General features: G+C 34.5%; 1 protein-coding gene across 1 annotated transcript in view; it reads right to left on the bottom strand.

The window, feature by feature from the left end:
- Positions 1 to 18,972, bottom strand: part of LOC149798237 (bridge-like lipid transfer protein family member 1) — a 215,309-nt gene extending 196,337 nt beyond the window's left edge. The window contains exons 1-6 of the mRNA XM_089963361.1: positions 18,297 to 18,972; positions 17,055 to 17,198; positions 10,760 to 10,931; positions 8,305 to 8,374; positions 7,046 to 7,236; positions 2,705 to 2,926 (exon numbers count right to left, since the gene is read on the bottom strand). Coding sequence (XP_089819487.1) covers positions 2,705 to 2,926; positions 7,046 to 7,236; positions 8,305 to 8,374; positions 10,760 to 10,931; positions 17,055 to 17,198; positions 18,297 to 18,528 — 1,031 coding nt within the window. The 5' untranslated portion in view covers positions 18,529 to 18,972. The remainder of the gene's footprint in view (positions 1 to 2,704; positions 2,927 to 7,045; positions 7,237 to 8,304; positions 8,375 to 10,759; positions 10,932 to 17,054; positions 17,199 to 18,296) is intronic.
- Positions 18,973 to 20,319: the final 1,347 nt, after the last annotated feature.

Below are 20,319 nucleotides of genomic sequence, written 5' to 3' on the forward strand. Positions count from 1 at the left end.
AGCCCTCTGAGCATGAAATTAAAGAATTTGCAGGAAGCCAGTGCTAAAAGATACTGATGCAAGGGACTGCTGTATAGTAGGTGCCCAAGTAGGTACAGAACCAGCAAAATGAAAACGATACTACCAACCAGCTATCTGAGAAGGCATTTCAGGCCTTAAATTTTATCCCACATATGACTGAGATCTACTTAATCTTTCCCAGCTGCAGACATAAGGGAGGAAGTTCATCCTCAACCTGTGTCTGCTGAGTCTTTGATATTGTTGGCCAAACTTGCTAATAGCAGTTGGTGGCACTCAGCCAGCTATAAAATGCAGTAAACTGCCTAAGGTGCTGCTTTAATACTCTGTCCACTCCATCAAAGGTCCTGAGAAAAGTTTTACCACACCCACTTGGTGGGTTTAGGGGGTTATCCTACAGCACAGCTTCCATGTCAATGTGATATACCAAGTGGAGTGGAAGAAGATGAAGCAGCACTTTAACTAGTCATAGTAGTATCTGCCCTCATGATACACCATCGACTGCCCTCATGATACACCATCGACTTAACTGATGCAGTTTGTGCTGCCATAATGGTTTCATTAAAAGGTGATGTGAAAAATCTGTGCATGATGGGCTAGTTTTAAGAATCCCTGTAAAATGCTGTAAAAGCTAGTATGGTAAGAACAGTTTGCACAGCTCAGGTGACTGGCTGGCTGGCTGGCCATGTGGATGGACTAGTTGTCCAGATCCTGATAACATTCCATATGAGCGGGAAGAGTCAGCCAGTTTGCAGAAAAAAATCTTAATAACTTACCTGTTGCCAACAGCAGTGATGGACAGTCAACCATTTGGCTGGACAGGATGGTAATAAACTATGATGGCAGCAGATGGCAAGGATAGCGAATTCTAGAAACAAACCACATGCTCCAGATATGCAGGCATTCTGGCCCAGCACAGGCATATGGTGAAACATATGCACAATATGCTGCCAAAAGGATGGAGCAAGATCCTCATTGGATCAGAAGTATCACTGGATGGCTGGTTGACAAGTTGGATGAAATGATCAGGAACCATAAGAGCAGCAGATGGAATAGATGGCTGGTGTGGCTGGCAAGGTTTGTGGAAAACTACCACTTCCACCATGACTTAAACACACTCCATCCCTGTCCTGCAAGCTCAGGAGGCTTACTCCCACTGGGCTGCCAAGGAAGGGGCAATAACTCCTACATAACCAGTGGCCCAAGTACCTTCTGACAACTTGCACAGGCACTTCAAGATTTGGATGAAGTACACTTAGTACACCAAAGGCATGTCACATGTCTTTTGAAACCTTGAACTTTCTACAACATGGTATATCTAGTTGCCACTGTGTACCTGTAATGACAATGGAAAACAATTAAGTCATGAAATGAGCCAGAAATTGGTGCAAACTGCACACCATTTCATACACCAAACTTAGGGAAGAAGAGGTAGCAGTATTCTTGAGTGTGTTGTGGTACCTGACCACAGAATAAACTAATAATACTGAACCTGTTGATTGAAATGGTGGATGGGCAGCCAACATAGTTTGTACTGCATAATGTCCTGCTCAAATGGTTGACTGGGGGGTGATGCAGACAGACTGATTTATATGTCCCCATAACATGTATATAACAAAATGGTTTGCCAGATTGAGGCATGACTCAACAATATGCACAATCTCTGGTTGCAAAGCAGTTATGGATGGGAAAATGCTTAAAACTAATAACATCTGTTATACACAAGGCCACCTACCAGTGGCAAGGGGAGGTAATAATAATAGTATCTGGAAGTTTCTTGCCACAGATGCTACTTTTATTCTTTGCATGATATACAGATGGAAATAATGAAATTTTTTTTCTTTCTGGGAGAGCTGGATTCAAGAGGTATCAGAGTTTATTTAATAATTTTAATGTGATTAGGAAATGTATTTGATGGAAAAATTAAATTATAACCATAACTACAAAAAGTGTACAAATATAGCTCTAGAATATTTGTCAGCAAATTCATTTCTTATTTTTCTTTCTTCAATAAAGATTACGCAGATACAGCCATCAGTAATTACATCATCACACCAGTGTCTGCCTCAATGAGAACAGTATCACAACTTGTAAGGGGTGAGATATTGCCTGTCAGTGTACAGACTCATAAGGGGTGAGATATTGCCTGTCAGTGTACAGACTCGTAAGGGGTGAGATACTGCCTGTCAGTGTACAGACTCTGATTCTCAATTATCATGTGAAAGGGCTTTCAACCATACAAAGTTTGCAACAGTTTAAATGATCAATTATCAAATTCATTCATAAAATATGCTTGCATTTTGCTCTGTTTTATTCTTCATTTATCCGTCTGCATTCTGCATTTTGAATTAGCACTCTATGTTTTATTAAATATGCATTTATCATTTCACTTTCACTCATTCTGCATTTAATTTCTACTTAATTCTGCATTCCTGTGCATTCATTGCACTTTCTGTTTGTGTTTATTCTGCATACCATTTTTGTTTCCCTGGTAAAATTAACTGTTTCAGGGTCTGTGTCAGTATACAATTTCATCAAAATCTTTCCAATGCTTGTAAAGTTGTGGACTGGACAATAAAATTTTAACCAACAGATAGACCAACAATGTCATAACATAATATGTCCCAATTATAATGGGCAGATATAATATGCAGGTTACATAAAACTCTGTATGAAGTCACTTTACCTCTGTCTATCTGCCCAGGGTCCATAGTTAAAATCTGTATTTTTGCCACACTGAATGTCCATTCCCATACAAGGGTATGTCCTCTTTACAACTGTCTGCCCATCTGCCAAATGGACTACCTCAGGCTCATATGGAACAAGACCAGGGTCATCCATGTAGTAATGAATTTTGACACCAGTAGACTGAAGTACTGTGAAGCCATCTCCCATGGTCCTTGGTGGTCTGCACAGTAACAAGAAAAAAACAATATTAAACTTTCCTTACAGCCATCCTGACCACTACCATAATTAGCACGTCATAAAACTGATGGCAAAAGATGCCTCTTATATAAACAAAAGCTAAGACACCATACCCCTCACTTCCTCAAATTCTGGTATTTATTGCCAGAAGCCATGAGATGTTATATATTTATTAAATGGAAGGACATCAAAATGAATTCACGCCTCACAATCAACAAGTTAAATGTATTAAAATCACAATAAACTCCATTGACATGTAACCAGGTTACATGGATATAAATTCTTCTTTGTGAGTTAATGCCTTGCATAATGACTGGTTTTCAATTCATCTGCAAGATGCTTCAGTTTGTGCAAATCAATGTGGTCTGGATAAATACAAGTGACTTAGCTATGAGATTATTTTATCTTTTAATCCTTGCATGTAGGTTTCTACAATCAAATATATTTTACATAAAAGATAAGAAGTATAAAATCACAGGACAAATTAGAGTACTTTCAGTTAATGCAAATTCATTTTAATTTATGAGGTACCATCCTTATTATTGATGAAAAACCACAAATATCTATTATAAAATATTTTTACCTTATCTTCTGTTTTCATCCAAAACATCCAAGAATCAAGCATCAACAAAAACAGTACAGTTTGCTAAACCATAACAATTGATACTCCAATGAATTCCCAGTATTATCCAACCTGATGATTACACTAAGCATAACAATCAATAGGGACAACAAAAACAAAACAAGAGACCCATGTGTGACTAACATTGCTAACACAGCAAAGTATAAATATGCCAGCTTGTGAAAGAAAAGTCACAAATGTACTGAAAATGGAGGGTAAGTTGCCAATTAATGGTGGTGTAATCTGTTTCTTTGCTAAATTATATTCACATTCTTCACATAAAAAAGGACACATCTTTTATATAGTCAGCATTATCCCTTGGATTTCTCCAAGCTCCTGAGAACTTGGTCCTAATTCATAATTCAGAAACTGTTCCTGGTCCCACCCTTAAAGTATATACATCTTTTAGACATTACAAAGGGAATTAATCTATGCAGTAAGCATGGATTCCTGGATCTGTTATCTCCCTTCCTTCTCCCAGGGACTTGCCCTTGAAGTCATAACTAAGAAACCCAATGAAGATCTGCATAATATACAACCAATATTATCCAATGAATTTCTACCAAACCCTGGGGGCATCGGACTAGCTCAAATTAAATTAAATGAATTAAAATCAAGTAGTTTTGTTGAAGTTGTGAACAAACATCTAGGACTGGCATCATCTGTTGTTGTTTTTGTAGGGTTTGACGCCATTTTTCAGCACACAATAGGCTATATATGGTGGCCAGTATTAATGGTGGAGGAAGAACCTGGGAAAACTCCGAAAAGAACCACCAACCCACGAGAAGCTACTGGCAAGCATTCTCACATACCCACATTAGCCTAATTCAAGACTCGAACCCACGCAGACAGAGGTGAGATGGCAGTGATCCATAACAGAGAGCACTTTAGACCACTCGGCCACTTGGGGCCCCGGCATCATTTGTATAAACTTAGAAGCCTTTCATGCCAGAATGCTTTCTAGAAGAAAAAAATCATTCAGATTCTGTTGAGAAGATATTGAAGAGAAGTCATTCCCACTTTTAATAGCGGTGACCACATTTGATGTGATTTAGCATCAGCTGTATAAATTTGAATAAACTTTTTACCAGAATGCTGTCAAATTTGGTCAGTTTCTGCAGAGAAAGTTTCTGAGACAAATCATTGAAAGTTCTTTTAGTAACAGCGATCATATTTCACAATATACTGACATCATTTTGTGCAAATTTGAAAACCATTTAAACCAGGATGCTGTCAAATTTTAATGAGTGGTGCTTGAGAAGATGTTGTTTTAAGGTTTTTATACTATTAGAAATGGTGGCCAAATTTGTTAGCAGATCAGCATCATATGTATGTAATTGAAAGCCAAAGTCATCTATGACAGGGTGCTTTCTGTCATAAAGTGTCAAACTGTGCTGAACAGTTTGTCAAACAAAGTAATTTAAACATTTTTGTACTTTTTTATGGTGTCAGTAGTTGATAGTGTGCTGACATCATTTAAACATATTTTAAAGAGTTTCACTACTGGGATGCTTTTTTCTCCATATTTAGTCAAGTTATGCTGAGTGGAGTGTGAGAAGTTTTGTGTGTTTGTGTGTGTGTGTGATTAGCATTTTTAACGGAGCTTTAACAAAATTTCAGTCATATTCCTATGATTTTTGCAATGTGGCAGTTTATAGTGATGTCTAGTACCTAGCAATTGGGCATTATGCTGCAGACAGAAAGCATCATGTCCCACCCAGTTATATTATCCTGACACCAGGCCGACCAGTCATAACACTAAACTCTTAATGCTGAGCACCAAGTGAGGCAGCTACTAGTACCATTTTTATGTCTTTGATATGACTCAGCCGTGGTTTGAACCCATGATCTCCCACATCAGAGGCAGATACTCTAACCATTAAAGAGCACTAGAGCTCTTGAGAAGTAATAAATAACAATTGTGAATAGATAACATAATATAAAGATGGACAAAGCAGAAAGATGCAAGATGAACTAACAAGATACTCCCATTTTGTTGAAGCCTACCTCTGTCTCTGGCTATGATGGAAGAAAACTTAAAATTAAGCTTCATCAAAGAAACTTTAAATTTGACCCTAATCTATGGTGTGGACAGTGTTAAGTATATTTGATTTAATTTATATTTGATTTAATTTGTTTTTTTTTGTTAGTTTACATTTTTTTTATTCCATTACATGTTATTATAATGTAACTTTATATACTGGATTTGACATTGTCCAGAAATTCAGTTCAGTTATGTTTGACTGACTGTTTTTTTTGTAAACAACTAATAATAGAAACTTTGTATATAATGCTGACCTAGTTCCTGACCTTGATTCAAAACCAGTAAGAGTTGAAATAAAAAACTCTTTAAAAAAAAATTAAATTCTTTCTCAGATTAAGATTCCTAAAGTGAAATTGAGGCCATACTTGGAGTAAGTGACAAATAATGTGTCAATTGTATTTTTCCAGAGGGCCAACTCACATCCAGGCATCTGTTTTGCATCATAGCTAGTTTTATTAGTGATGTTTTGAGAAAGAATAGTCATTACTTGCCTTAACACTTTTGCCTAAACACTTGAGATGTTAAAGTGTTTTATGTCATAACCAGTTTGGGGGTTAATTATTCTGTTTAATTTAATTTATTTGGATTAAAAGTTTATTTTCCTTGGAAATACTAGTGCGCTAAATTAATTCTTGGAAAAGGACAATTATCAAAGTTTACACAAAATTCAAACACTGGAATATTATTTTCTGTGATTCAACAAAGAATTGTGGACACATCAGTATGAGGCTGACCACAGCATACATCATCACCTTCCATTTTGGATTTCATCTGGATTCGAACTCAGTTTTATTAAGACTTTTTATTTCTAGGACTTCTATTTTTTAATTCTTGGATTATTCTTAGATTATTTTTGGATTTGATCTGTAAAACTGTAAGTTCTATTTCTCATTTTTACCTTGTTTTTCTAGGGAAATAAATTATTTATTAAATTTTACAAAGCTTGTTGTCTTCACTCTTTTCTTGTTACTGTTTGAAAGAGCCTAAACACATAACAACAGATACATGGACATAACTGTATGGATGGACATGCATATGGACAACAAACCAATCAACAGCTTCAGCTTCCACCATGGTGGACTTGAGAAAATAAAATGCAAATACAAATGTGTCAAATTGACAGATTCCCCAGCATTATGGTGCAACAAAATAAAGCTTGGTTCTACATGCCAAGACAAAGTTCTGTGTCAAATAGCTACCTTAAAATACAACTTGACAGGTCTTTTTAATATAAAGCCAGCAAATCCACAGAATCCTTCAAAATTTATTGAATGGAAATAAATTCTTGATGGACTGAGGGACAAATTGGGCAGGATGTCACATCAGATGGACACTGTTAACATTATATACACTCCCTGTATAAAATACAAGCAGGAAAAATAGAACACAATTAATAATAAACAATAACAATCGAAGATTTTACAAATGACACCTACTCATCTTCTGGCCCCTTGTACTGTTTATTTGGCACAAACATGACCCGAAGATTCTCTGCATCACACTTGGCATCATGCATGAAGTTATCGAACGGGGTGGATGCTGGCGTTGATGTGTAAATCAAATGAGTATCATCCAACCGAATAACTAGATTGTTTGGCACTAAACTATTCCCAAATATAAAACAGCACTGAAAGAAAAATATAAAATTAGTTGGGTTTTTTTTTAAAACTGTTGACTAAAAACTATAACCATTCATGAACACTGAATGAGCAGTACATGTACATTAATACATACCTCAGTTTCAGAGATAAAGCTACAATAATGCAAAATCAAATGCCAAAATAACAAGTTTGAACAACAAAAATATATATTTTATCATAGCTATTTACAAAGGATTACTTTTTGGACTTCAAATGTTGATAACCTATTTTCATGTTTTCTTCTGCCAAATAACTACCACTTCATAATGCTATAAGAGAAAAACTAAGTGCACGCTGGATGGTTCCAAAAAATGAAAAATAGATCTTTAAAGTTAAAATTGTTTGATTCCATCGTACTTCTTATTAATAAACAAAGTTATATGTTCTCTGACCTGAGCACTCTGCAGTTACGAATCCAATATGTTTAGGACCAACAGTTCTAACATGTAATACTTCTGGTCATAACTGAGTTTTTTCCTTTACTATAATTCAAGTATGACCCTCCACTTCTTCTTACTAGATCATCTATAAATACATGAGGACCAAAGTCCCAAAAATTTACTTTAAATAATTTAAATGAACCACATTTAACAATTTTCAAACCATTCTTCTCTCTAGCATCAGTTTCTTGACAAACAACAATTCATGACTTTGTAACAACCTATTTGTATGGACCAGAAATTGTTCACACTAGAAATGGACTGTTAACTTTACTGTACATGTAGCAATTTTACATAAATATGCATACATTTAAAGATATAAAAAATACATATATGCATATACACTCACAATCCTGAAAGTGTAACTGCTGTATGGTGATCAATGCATAATATCCAGCCTTTAACATTATTGCTCACCATGTTAATGTATGGTGATCAATGTACAATATACAGACTCTAACATACCCTAGTGTTATTGCTCACCATGTTAATGTATGGTGATCAATGTACAATATACAGACTCTAACATACCCTAGTCTTATTGCTGACCATGTTAATGTATGGTGATCAATGTACAATATACAGACTCTAACATACCCTAGTCTTATTGCTCACCATGTTAATGTCAATTTTAATCACAGGCACCAGGTCTCGCCATACAAAATTCCTCTTTGTGAGCTTAACGCTGAAAAGATTGGAATCAAAGAGAAATTAGTTAACAGAAAATTGCATGCAAATATTATTTGTGGCATGATTCATCTAGGATTAAAAGCTTTAAGTGTTTGATTTCCCTAATACTCAGTACAAGGGTTCAACATTTCGTAAACTTAAGAATTCAAAACTGATACAAAACCAGTCAGAAAAGAATTATTTTTTGGAACCATAAACAATTTTGTATGGGGATGTATTAATGTACATTCAACTGTTAATTATTGCGTAGTCCTTGATGTGGATTGAGTTGAGTAAGGAAGACTTTAGGCACTGTTAGAAAAGAAGGCAATTTGGCAAATGAATGACTCATGATCCCACATGAATTTTCAGCTTGGAGGACAAATGCTTACATTGAATTCACACAGTATTCACTTCCTAGCATAAATCAAGCTTTAATGGACATCTCCATGTTATTGTGGACAGAAGTTTCATAATTATTTATTTCATTCTGAAAATCTCTGCATGATTTCAAATGTAGATAGTTATACTTTGCCAGTAAACTTAACATCTTGGTATTATGACATCACTTGACTATGACACCGACATTAAAGTCCCATTGCAGACATTTATCATGACACTCACACTGCAGACACAATACAATTTAGAAATGTCCTCCTTGCCAGTTTGCTTAAAAAATGTTATGTTTTAAATTTACTTTTACCAGCAATCAATTAAATATATATTATTATAATCTCTCCAATTTTGACTTCAAATGACATAGCACCATCCTGACGTTTTGTTGACCTTTTCACAGAAAACTGCCATTTCTATAGACTTAACATTTATTTCATAAGGTCGAATTCTGTGCCATATAGCATTCAGGTTTAAACAGACCTTGGAAAGTTATCATGAAATTAGCATATATATTAAGATTTAATGATGACTGTGAAAACATTACTAAAGGTCAGATTAATAAAGAACCTCTTCACATGTCTTGTGTCTTGTCTTCAATCAGCAAATTTATCAATAACAATCCATAAAAAGGTGCAATCAATAAATGTAATGCAATTAAATATTTGGTCTGGCATCCTGTTAAAGATTTTTGAAAGCTTGCTAAATATTAAAACACATACAAAATACAATGATATATTTAATTTTTTTAAAGTTTATCTATATATATATATATATATATATATATATATATATATATATATATATATATATATACACACACACACATGATAAATTTATACATTTTTTGTGGAAAGTCATTGGGGCTTTTAGGCTTGAGTTATGGGATTTGAATTTCCAACCAAGGAAGTCTAGGACTTCTGAGATGAACAATTGACGGTACCCGTGTGTAGGATTACCTGAACAATTTAGATTGTGTATATCCTGTCTGACACCTAAGAGATCTTCAAATGAGATGAATTTGATTAAAGATCATTATGTTTTTGGGATGTTTATGACTAATCTAAGTTAGAAATGACTGGACTCCCATTCAAACGGAGATGATGATCAATACTGGCTGTACAGTATGTAAAATTGTTGTGTCCAATAAAGTTTTCTATTTTTCCAATAAAAGTTGCTACAAGAGAGCTCTGCATCAGATTGGATGTGTTCTATTATCTGATAATGAACAGTTTATATTGTGTTCAGTTTGGTTAATTGCCTTTAAGGCAACACTCTTGAAAAAAGTCTGCAATACTTTTGTGGTTTTACAAATTTTGATAACGGCTTTCTTGCTTCTTCATATAAAGGGATTGAGTAGTTAGGTAGTAGCAAACGCTTGGCTTGTTGAAGTTCTAAAAGTGGATTCACCAGTTTTTGTTCATGTTTGCATCTCTTCTAATCACTGTGGTTGTGGAGGAGATAGATTCATCAGGCTCTCATTTGGGATTTAACAGATTGGTACCCACAGAAGGTCGTCTTCACATTTCCAATTAAATTTAAAGAAGGTGATGCCTCACTGGATGTGGAAGTATAACCTCCCATCTGCTGGGATGATCTAGTTGCTCCTGGTGTCTGCCCAGTTTTGTTATCTTTGTAACTCATCAGAGGGAAATGGTCTTATTGATTCAGGAACCGGGGTGACTAGATCCACATCCTATCAGGCATCACCTTCTTTCAGTTTATAACTAATCTGTCCATCACTGATTACAGAACATTTACATTTAAATAAATTTCACTTTATGCGGTGTAAATCAACAATCAGCAGGTATTTCTTTTCTGCACCTACTCTACTCTTGGAAAAATTTATGTTAACATTTAAATACATCATATAAAAAAGAAGTTCCTAAACGTGCTGAACAAAGCTCTACATTCAAATCAATTAGGTTAAGTTTAACTTATGAGTTACATTGTCTTCCATCGCAAAATAATAACTTTGTTTCAAGACAACTACAGCCAAATGTAATACCGGCTTTTCTTTTTCTCTGCCTCATTTTGATCCACAATCTCTTTGCCAGCATCACTCTTTTGATCCAAACCAAACAACTGCTCTAATTTGTCATACAACTGTGATCTGTTGTACACGTGAAATTCAAAACCATCTATGAAGACATACAACCGAGCCTCTGCATGGGACAAGTCTGAAACAAAAGATTTATTTGGACAATTAACAAGAATTAAAAGTCTAAATCCTTGTCAACATCTCTTCACTATCACATACACCACCACAAAATATATATGCAATCAAAAATTATGGGATGATACGAAATTTGGTTTTGAGATTTAAAAATGCTGGTTTACTTTAGTGTTGCTGAATAGATAATTTTTTATTTACCTCTTGTTTCCACGGTCAAGACAGTTGATGGTCTTCTGAATATAGCCTGAACAAATAATATGCATGTTTCTGGTTTCATGCAAACGATGAATTGGGTAGGTGATTGCTTGGAATAAGATTTTGAACCTTGCAATATTTTTTTCTGACTCCATTTACCAAAAAGTGAAACATTTTTTTTTTTTTTTTTTTTTTTTTTTTTTATTAACCCCGTAATAGGTTGACCAATGGGTCGGGGAACCATCCCAGGGTCACCTTACAATCAAACATTTCTGGTTATCAGATAATCTAGGGATAATAAATATAATCTACAGAGAAAGTAAAAAAGAAAACACACACACACACACACGCATATACACATGCATATGGCACACAATCTAGGTGACATGGCCTTTGTGATATTACAATATTTTGTTCCTGTTTACCATCAAGACAGAGACAAGTTAAATGTTCATTGTTGAGGTCCATTTTTGAAGAAATTGGTCCTCTTTTTTATTTACCTTAGCATTGTATTTTTCAATGTTCTTATGCATTGCAACTATTTGCTTGAAGGCAAAAATAGAAGGATTTTTCATATTGAATCTGCAAGTATAAATATAATATTTTGCCAAAATAAGCAGAAAATTACCCAAACTGTCCAGTTGTTCACTTCCTAAAAATGTTTCTTTTTTGGACAGATGTACAATATTTGGGCAAAAAGGTGCAAAATCTTCAATAAAACGGTACCAAAACTGTGAAGTAATACTGCAGTCATAAAAGAGATGCTCAATACTTTCAGTTTCACTCTTACAGAAAGTACATTTGTTGTCATCAAATATGTTAATTCTTTTAAGAAAATCATTAGTAGCGATTATTCTATGGATTAATTTAAAGTTAAAAGAGATCAACTTGGTATCCTTGGTACAGCGTTTTGCCCGGCTGTATATATCAGACCACTCCTCACTACTTATATTTTTATTAAATACTTGCATCCAAGCTTCTTGCTTCGCAGTGTGTTGCCTTTTAGTTTCCTGTAAAAGATCTTTGTAAACATACTTGAGTGAATCTTGTTTTCGCAAGTTCGTTATTTTATCCTCCTGCTTATCAAAATTATTATGTACTAGATGGTTTTTTATGGCATCTTTCCATGCTTTAGGAATTCTGGATATTAAGGAGAAGTATTTCAAGAAATCATCGCTTCCAGTTTTTTGTTTTATTATCTCAAAAGGTATTAAATTACCGTGGTCATCTACTAGATCGTTCAGAATTTCAAAACCAGCTTCTGTCCAGGATTTGTATTGATGAATCATTTTAGGGGGGACAAAATTTAAAATACTCATGGATAGATACTCGTTAGGACTTTGCGGTTCTTCTTTCCATTTAGATACTGCCAAAATTACATCTCTCCAAAAACTGTTTTTAATGAACTTACTAAATTCTTCTAATTTCCTTCTCCCTAAATTCCAAATATCCTTTTTATTTCTGAGTATAGTTGTATTGACTAAGTTCTGCCACGTTCCATCTTCCTTTTCCAGCAATCTTTTAACCCATCTTATCTTAATATACCTAATGAATGAAAATATGTGTATCATATTTAGTCCTCCCTCGTTTTCTGGGGAAACTAGTATATCACGTTTTATTCTCTCTACTTTTCCACCCCATACAAATTTAAATAACATGCGATTTAGTTCTGCTTCAACTTTTGCTGATGGGTTAGGAAGTGCTGAAAAAAGATGTATGAATATGGGCAGAACAAGAGTCTTTACAACAATTACTTTACCAACTATTGACAGATGTCTTTGACTCCAGCTTGCCAGTATTCGTTTTGCCTTTGTTAGTTTCTTCATATAATTAATTTCCACCATCTGTTGTAAATCTGGAGAAAATTCTATGCCAAGGAGTGTAAAGTTCGAAGAGGACCAAATTAGGCCCATTTCGGGACATATTCTTTCATTAGAAAATTTCCTGTTTCCAATCCAAATAGCTTTTGTTTTTGTTATGTTATATTTAAGTCCCGATAATAGAGAGAAACCTTGCAAGATATTCATAGTTGCTTCAAGAGAAAAACTAGATCCATCAAGTAGAATAAAAGCGTCATCGGCATACTGACCCAATTTATATTCACTGGCGTCAAAGATTACTCCCCGTACATCCACGTTTTGCTTTAAAGTTATAGCTAAAAAGTGAAACATGGTTGCATGATCTAATTTTATTTCCTTGAGAAAAGACCATATCAGCATTACTCAACAACATCTTTTCAAATTAATGTACCTTCTATATAAAGGCAGTCATGTTATATAATTAATATGTGCCCACTATATGGCAGTCATGTTCTATGATTAATATATATCTTCAATATTAAGACAGTCGTGTTCTATGATTAATATGTACCCTCTATATCAAGGCAGTCATGTTATACAATATATACCCTCTATATAAAGGCTGTCATGTTATGATTAATATGTATACTCTCTCTCTCTCTCTCTATATATATATATATATATATGCAGGATTAATATGTACCCTCTATATAAAGGTAGTCTTAACTGAATCATGCCGGCTAGCCTGTTCCAGTAAATAATGATAAATGCTGGGAGAAACTGTAAGCAGCTTAATAAGCATAATACCCTGAATACTGTTACCCACAAATGAAATGTAATTCAGACAGGTCAAGCATGAAACAAAGGGTATCTCAGTGGGTCTGGTGCCCTACTTGTCAAAAAGAAGTTACTGGAATTCAAAATAAGGTCATTTCTTCCTTTTAATTGCTGAGTGCTGAAACCATCTCTGATACTCTGTAGGTTCTGCTCTATAGTTTCATATCAGTTCTAGCAACTTAAACTTTAACATTCTTCTGAATCTCATTAAAATCTTCATCAATTTGCTGTTTAACCCCAAAATACTTATCAGAATTTGCAAAAGGCATTTTGTCTAAATCTGAGTGTGTCTTGATTTCAATGTCACACTCACTACTTATTCGGCTACAACCAGAAACGAACATAATAATGAAAGCTAAAGGTTCTTCATTTGATGTACATGATGACATGTACATCTCTGGATCTTTCTGCCTCTGAATTCAGTCACTGTAAATGTCAACACATTTTCCCACCACTCAGGAGCTAGCTAAAGTCTTTGAACTTCCTGACAAGCTATTGCATCATGTTATTTTGAAGTTCTCTTATAATGACAACATGTCCATCTGGGTGCCTTGCAGCTGTTGAATTATGTTGTTGTAAATATCAGCACAGCTAAATGATTAATTGATCAACATATTTTCCTGCTCAACAGGTGGTTAAAGCAAGACCAGCAAGCCACTGAATTTGCAAACCATTGCTTGCATATAGAGGACTCCTGAGTAAGTGATTTTCTGTGTTCCAGATTAAAAAAATCTGCATCAAAATACATGTGATTAAGTGTTTTCAATACCTCTGTATCAGATATTTATAACTTATAAAAGTCCTTATATTTTCATGTATGACTGTTCAGTGCAACTTGGTTGTTGTTGTTGTTGTAGGGTTTAATGCCATTTTTCAGCACACGATAGGCTATACATGGCGGCCGGTATTAATGGTGGAGGAAGAACCCGGGAAATCCCCAGAAAGAACCACCGACCCTCGAGAAGCTACTGGCAAGCTTTCTCACATACCCATATTGGCAGAATCCGAGACTCGAACCCATGCAGACAGAGGTGAGATGGCAGTGATCTGTAATGGAGAGCACTTTAGACGACTCGGCCCCTCGGAGTAATTGGGGTTATTGAGTATACAGCTTCACCTTACTTAGAATGTACACCTATTATTAAAAAACTGCTAGTTCCATTTGATCAATTTTACCTCCTGGACTTGAGAGGTAAAATGTAAAACACACCTGGCCAATAACTTTTAAACTTTTTAAATATATATTTACAATTTATTTATTGCACTTTTGTAACTTAGTATTGTCTGCTCTAGCAAAATTAAATTTTACAATTTTAATAACTGTTAAAATTAGCATACTTTAGATGAATTCTGGTTTAGTACATTACATGGAAGCAGCAATTTCAATCATTTGTCTGCTTTAGGTAGTACATTCTTTCCTTAATACCACATATAAAAAAATTTCAATCACAATATATGAAAGAAGCATAGAGGTGTGCCAATATTCTCTCCATTATGCTTATTGTCACCTTATACCTGTCCCACTTTCAGCAGTACTTAACAAGTGAAGAGCAGAACTGTAAGGACCAAACAGATGTCATTATTTTGTCTGTATAACTGAACTGTTTAGGTTATAGGCATCTTCAAAACAGTCCATTTGAATAATAATCACACATTTCTTCCACCAAAGAGTATTTATTAGAAATCAAAATGTACACAAATTGATGTTAAAATGCTTTCTGTCAAATCTGGTCAAATCTGTTTAGCAGTTTTAGAGCAATCATTTGAAACTTTTCTATTTATAGTAATAGCTGCCATAACTGCTGTTGCATCATTGTCATTTGTACAAAGACCTTAATGTCAGGAGACTCGCTGTCAAGATTGCTTGAAAATGGTTCAATATTTTTAAGATGCTGAAAATAACAATTCCCACAATGGGATCTCGAGGGGCAGCGCCCCTGATGTGGGGGGTCCGGAGGGCCTGTGGCCAAAAACACATTTTACACTCAATAAAAACTGCTCCTGGTGCAACTTCTGATCATAAAATAAACCAAAGTAAACATTTGAAAAACTAAAAAACTTACCAAAAATGTTCAACTTCACTTCAATAATTTCACAATATTTATAGTCACATGAATTTGTTCTCCAATACTATTGATGCTGAAGTTATTTCATGTGCATGTCAGTGTTCACATCATAATTAAGTTAAAATAAGTTGTCAATTTTTGCAGCAAATGTATTATATACTTCTCTCTTTTCATAACGAATCTGTAAAATAAACACCCAAATACATCAACTATATACAAATAGTCCCATACATTCACTTGTCTTTTCCTCCAATGGACACATGCTGTTAATATGCCAGCTGAGCTCTTTTTGCGGCTTTGGCAAAGATTTCTTAAGCCTTCCTTTCTGTCATCACTGACTTTTTTGGCTCAGTGTGCAATTGTTTCTTTTCCTTCTCAATGACAGCCTCTTTCCTTTCAAGCTGGTGCTTGTATTGGCAACATGCAGTGCATATATTCTGACAGAGGACTACATCTGTTCTCTCATGCAAGAAATCTTTCTTCTTATAGTAATTACTTGCACTGTTTCCAGATGCCTTCTGAGTTTTAATTTTTTGGTGTGCAGCTTCATTTGTAGGTGCTGTTCTCAACTCTTCCAACCGCAATTAACGTAATGCAGATCTTTCTTGAATATGTCACAAAATGCCAGTCCTCTAGCATTCAGTTTTCTTATAAACTAACCAGCTAAATTTCTGTCAACTTTTTGCTCCAGCCATTCTCATTTCCAAACATTTTTTAAACCATTATCTAAACTTTTCATGTCATGCTCTCTCTCAACAACTGGGAATACCGTGTTTTGCAAGCATGCTTTTTCTTTCCATTGCCATCAGTTTCCTTGGATGAATTTAAACCTTTGACTGACCAGAATACTCTTTATGAGAGTCGTGTGCTTACTAATATATGAAACTAATAATTTACAAGGGTCATTGCGGAATGGGAGCATACAGACTTTTAAAAAACCCGGATCAGAGATGATATAAAAAACGGACTATACCAAGAAAAATCTGATTAAAATCAGGAGAAAAGCAGAATTCCGCTTTCAAACAGAGAAAAATCATGTCTGTACTTTACTCCTACTGCCTTGGCACTAAATAGTGTACTTGTGTTCATGTGCAGTAAAGAGCCAAAATCAAACTGAAACATTAATCAGCAAAATTATAGTAATTTTGTGATTGCAAAAAAAAAAAACATAAATTGTAAAAAAAGTTATTTGTCACCTGGACAAGCGTGACCACAGACAGACCGATTTACCTTCTCCAATGGTTCTAATGAAGTATGGTCTCCACCATTTGAAAATAAACCAGCCATAATGAATTCTAACAGAGAAATCCTCAGTGACCAAGTGGACATCTCGTACCATAATCTTGCCAGATAAGACTGAGAATGAGAAAGATCCTGAAAAATATTTGCAAATGAGTGTTTAGTGCTTTAAAAAATATTTCAAATATTACAAATATGATCATTTGATTACAGTATCATATCATGATGCTTCTAACAGCAAACCTTGCAAGACTGTCACTCTGATATTGAAATAAATGTCAATAAAAATGAGCATGACTATCAGTCTAATTCAAGACTAAAATATTGCGATATAAGAGTGCACTAGTGTTTGGAATATTTGTATTGCTGTCACTCCTGGATTAGCTCATCTGAAGCCATTGGTAATTGGTTTTTACTTTTTTTTAAGACTTGATTTTAAGCAAGAGTATTGATACTCAGCTGTCCAAAACGATACTCTATTGACCAAAATGACTTTCCAGGAATTCAAGGTAAAACCACTTCCTATTTTATACTACAGATTCTTGATTGAAAAAAATCTCTGCAATTCTTGATGACAAGATTTTCTAAATTAGCTGCTGTGGTGATCATATTGGATGTGGACAAGGTAACAATGTGGACAAACATTATTTTATTTGAATCAAGAATGAGGATAAAAAGAACAAGCTGGCAATTTACATTTGGTGGACTGATATATTCCAATTCCAACTAGAGTCCTATCATTAGATTCTGACTTAACAAAATGATCCACATTTCACTCTAAATTATTACATTAACCAAAATAAGCCTGATCACCTATTTAAATACATCCTTTCCCCTGTACTAACTTTTTTTTTAAATGTGAAAATTTCAGGTATTTAACAATACAAAGCTTAAAATGTGAAATGTTCAGGTAATTAACAATACAAACCTTAAAGAATGTCTTTACCATTAAACTATTCTTTTGAAATACGTTTTAATAGTAATTTTGTTCAGATTTTGTGCTCTGTTGATTTTTGTAAAGAATTCATATGCATTGACATGTATGGTAAAGTAGGTTATCTCTAGTACTTTTTGTACACAGCAGCTTAACATTAGTTAGTTAGTCAACATAAATGCCACATGCGTTTCCAGGATAGACCTCTTGTGATAATGCCCTTTAATTACAATTTGCACTGTTACAAAAATCATTAACTTTATGGTTCCATTTCAGATCACTATTAATAGTTTACTTACCAAAATTGATGTGCCCATACTTCACAAATTTGTTCAGTACTACTGTAAGAATTAGGCCAAACACTCTGGAGTTGTAGAAGGACAGATAAACAGTCCACAATATGGCACCAGCCAAAGAGAGGAAGAAGTAGTATAGATTAGATTGAGTCAGCTTAGATTCAATCTGAGTAATAATGCTGTCCGTCCCATTTGACTCAGCTTGGCTGTATTCTGCAACCACTAAACTCAACATAGGTATTGTTGATATTGTACTGCTATCAACTGTGAAAATGAACGGTTATACGTTATTGATCTGAGGGCGTAGATATTCCTTTTCATTCTGTTCCTACTTATCCCTTTCTGGATACAAATTCAAAAACACTGATTTTTGCATCAATATTCATTTTTGTTCTTCCTTTACTTCTGAAACTGGTTCTTACAGCACATAAAGGAGACTGGATCGTCATAATGTGACTTTTAAAGATTTCAACAGTACAAACCTAACGCCTAACATCATTACAAGTTGCAGTTCACTGGTTTAAGCCTACTCAGGACTGATACGATTTAATGGGATCAATGTATAACTTTTAGATCGGTGCCGTTATTTCTACCATTGTTACATCTCGCAAACATCTATGTCAATTCGTTAATGGTCGTATTATAATACAGTCAGATATTGTTATTGAATCCACTTCCACTTTTTTCGGCTGCTTCGTCTACGAATATGAAAGAAGTAGTCCAAATGATTGTGTAATATGATTGAAGCAGACACATCAATTGAAACAAAATCCGGACAATATAGGCCAACATGCATTTCGCAGGTTAAGGCAAAGTATTAGTACTACGCACTATAGTTAGGTGAAATATCATTCGTTACCAACCCTTGGTGACAATATTACATAGCATTAATGTTGACAAGACAAATGGAATATACACATTTATACTGGATCAAAATAATTATTAAACATAATTTTTCGACAGCATGATCAAAGATATGTAAAGATCTGCAAACTGTCTTAGTTACTGAGTTTAATCCATCACTTGCCTTTACAGTTCCCATGTGGTAGCACTGTGACATCATCTAGGTCAAACACGAAAGCCCAAGGAGACAAATATATAGATAAAAATAGGCTATACATGGCAGCCAGTATTAATGGTGGAGGAAGAACCTGGGAAAACTCCGGAAAGAACCACCGACCCACGAGAAGCTGCAAAATTATATGAATAATAAATGGAACTTGATTTTGTGAACTGTCTGAATTTAACAGTATTCCAGTCTTGTATCATCATGTTGTTTTTACTGGTTATTATATGTAGGGTATTTATTTTATTTAAAGTGGACTTAGATACAGAGAATTTAACCACTAATGAATACTGGAACTGGAATTAATAAAGTAAAAACTAATTTGTCCAAATTCATAACTCCATTCAAACCAGCATTTTCAAAATTAAAGTAGTATCTATTGGATAAACATAGTCATAAAAATATTTTCATCATGTAGTTTCCAGTAAATTCTTAGACTCAGTTTTAGTCTGCATTTAACCATCAGAACTTTAAAGTCTGGACTTCCTGAATCAGCTATATATATATGGTCAATAATTTAAGTGAGACTTAAGAAGTACCAGTCAAATGTCTAATGTGGAATTTCCCTCAGGAAACCTGGTTACAGTGAACTAATCTAAACTTGCCCTTCTCTCTCGCTCACTAACCCAGCTTCTTCTGTAGACTCACCACATATTTGAGCCATTACTAGGTGACTCTAATACCAGTTAAACAATTTAAAAAAATTGCAACAACTATAAAATTGCCCCAATTTTTGGTTTCATCAACTGTGTAGAGCTTTTGGTGATCCAGATACCCAGATGTCATAGAAGTAAATAAACAAATACAAATAAAGAAAAATATAAACAAATGCAACAAAGGGACTCCATTCAATTTTTTGCATAAAAAAAGCTAATTGTCCTGTAAAAATACTTATCTTCAAGAGTGAGTTATGTGAAAAGAATACTTGATATCAGAAAATACATTTTGTTGGATGTATAT

Source organism: Sinohyriopsis cumingii, chromosome 6 (genome assembly GCF_028554795.1).
Source record: "Sinohyriopsis cumingii isolate HCF-2022 chromosome 6, ASM2855479v2, whole genome shotgun sequence".
In the NCBI taxonomy this organism is placed as follows: domain Eukaryota; kingdom Metazoa; phylum Mollusca; class Bivalvia; order Unionida; family Unionidae; genus Sinohyriopsis; species Sinohyriopsis cumingii.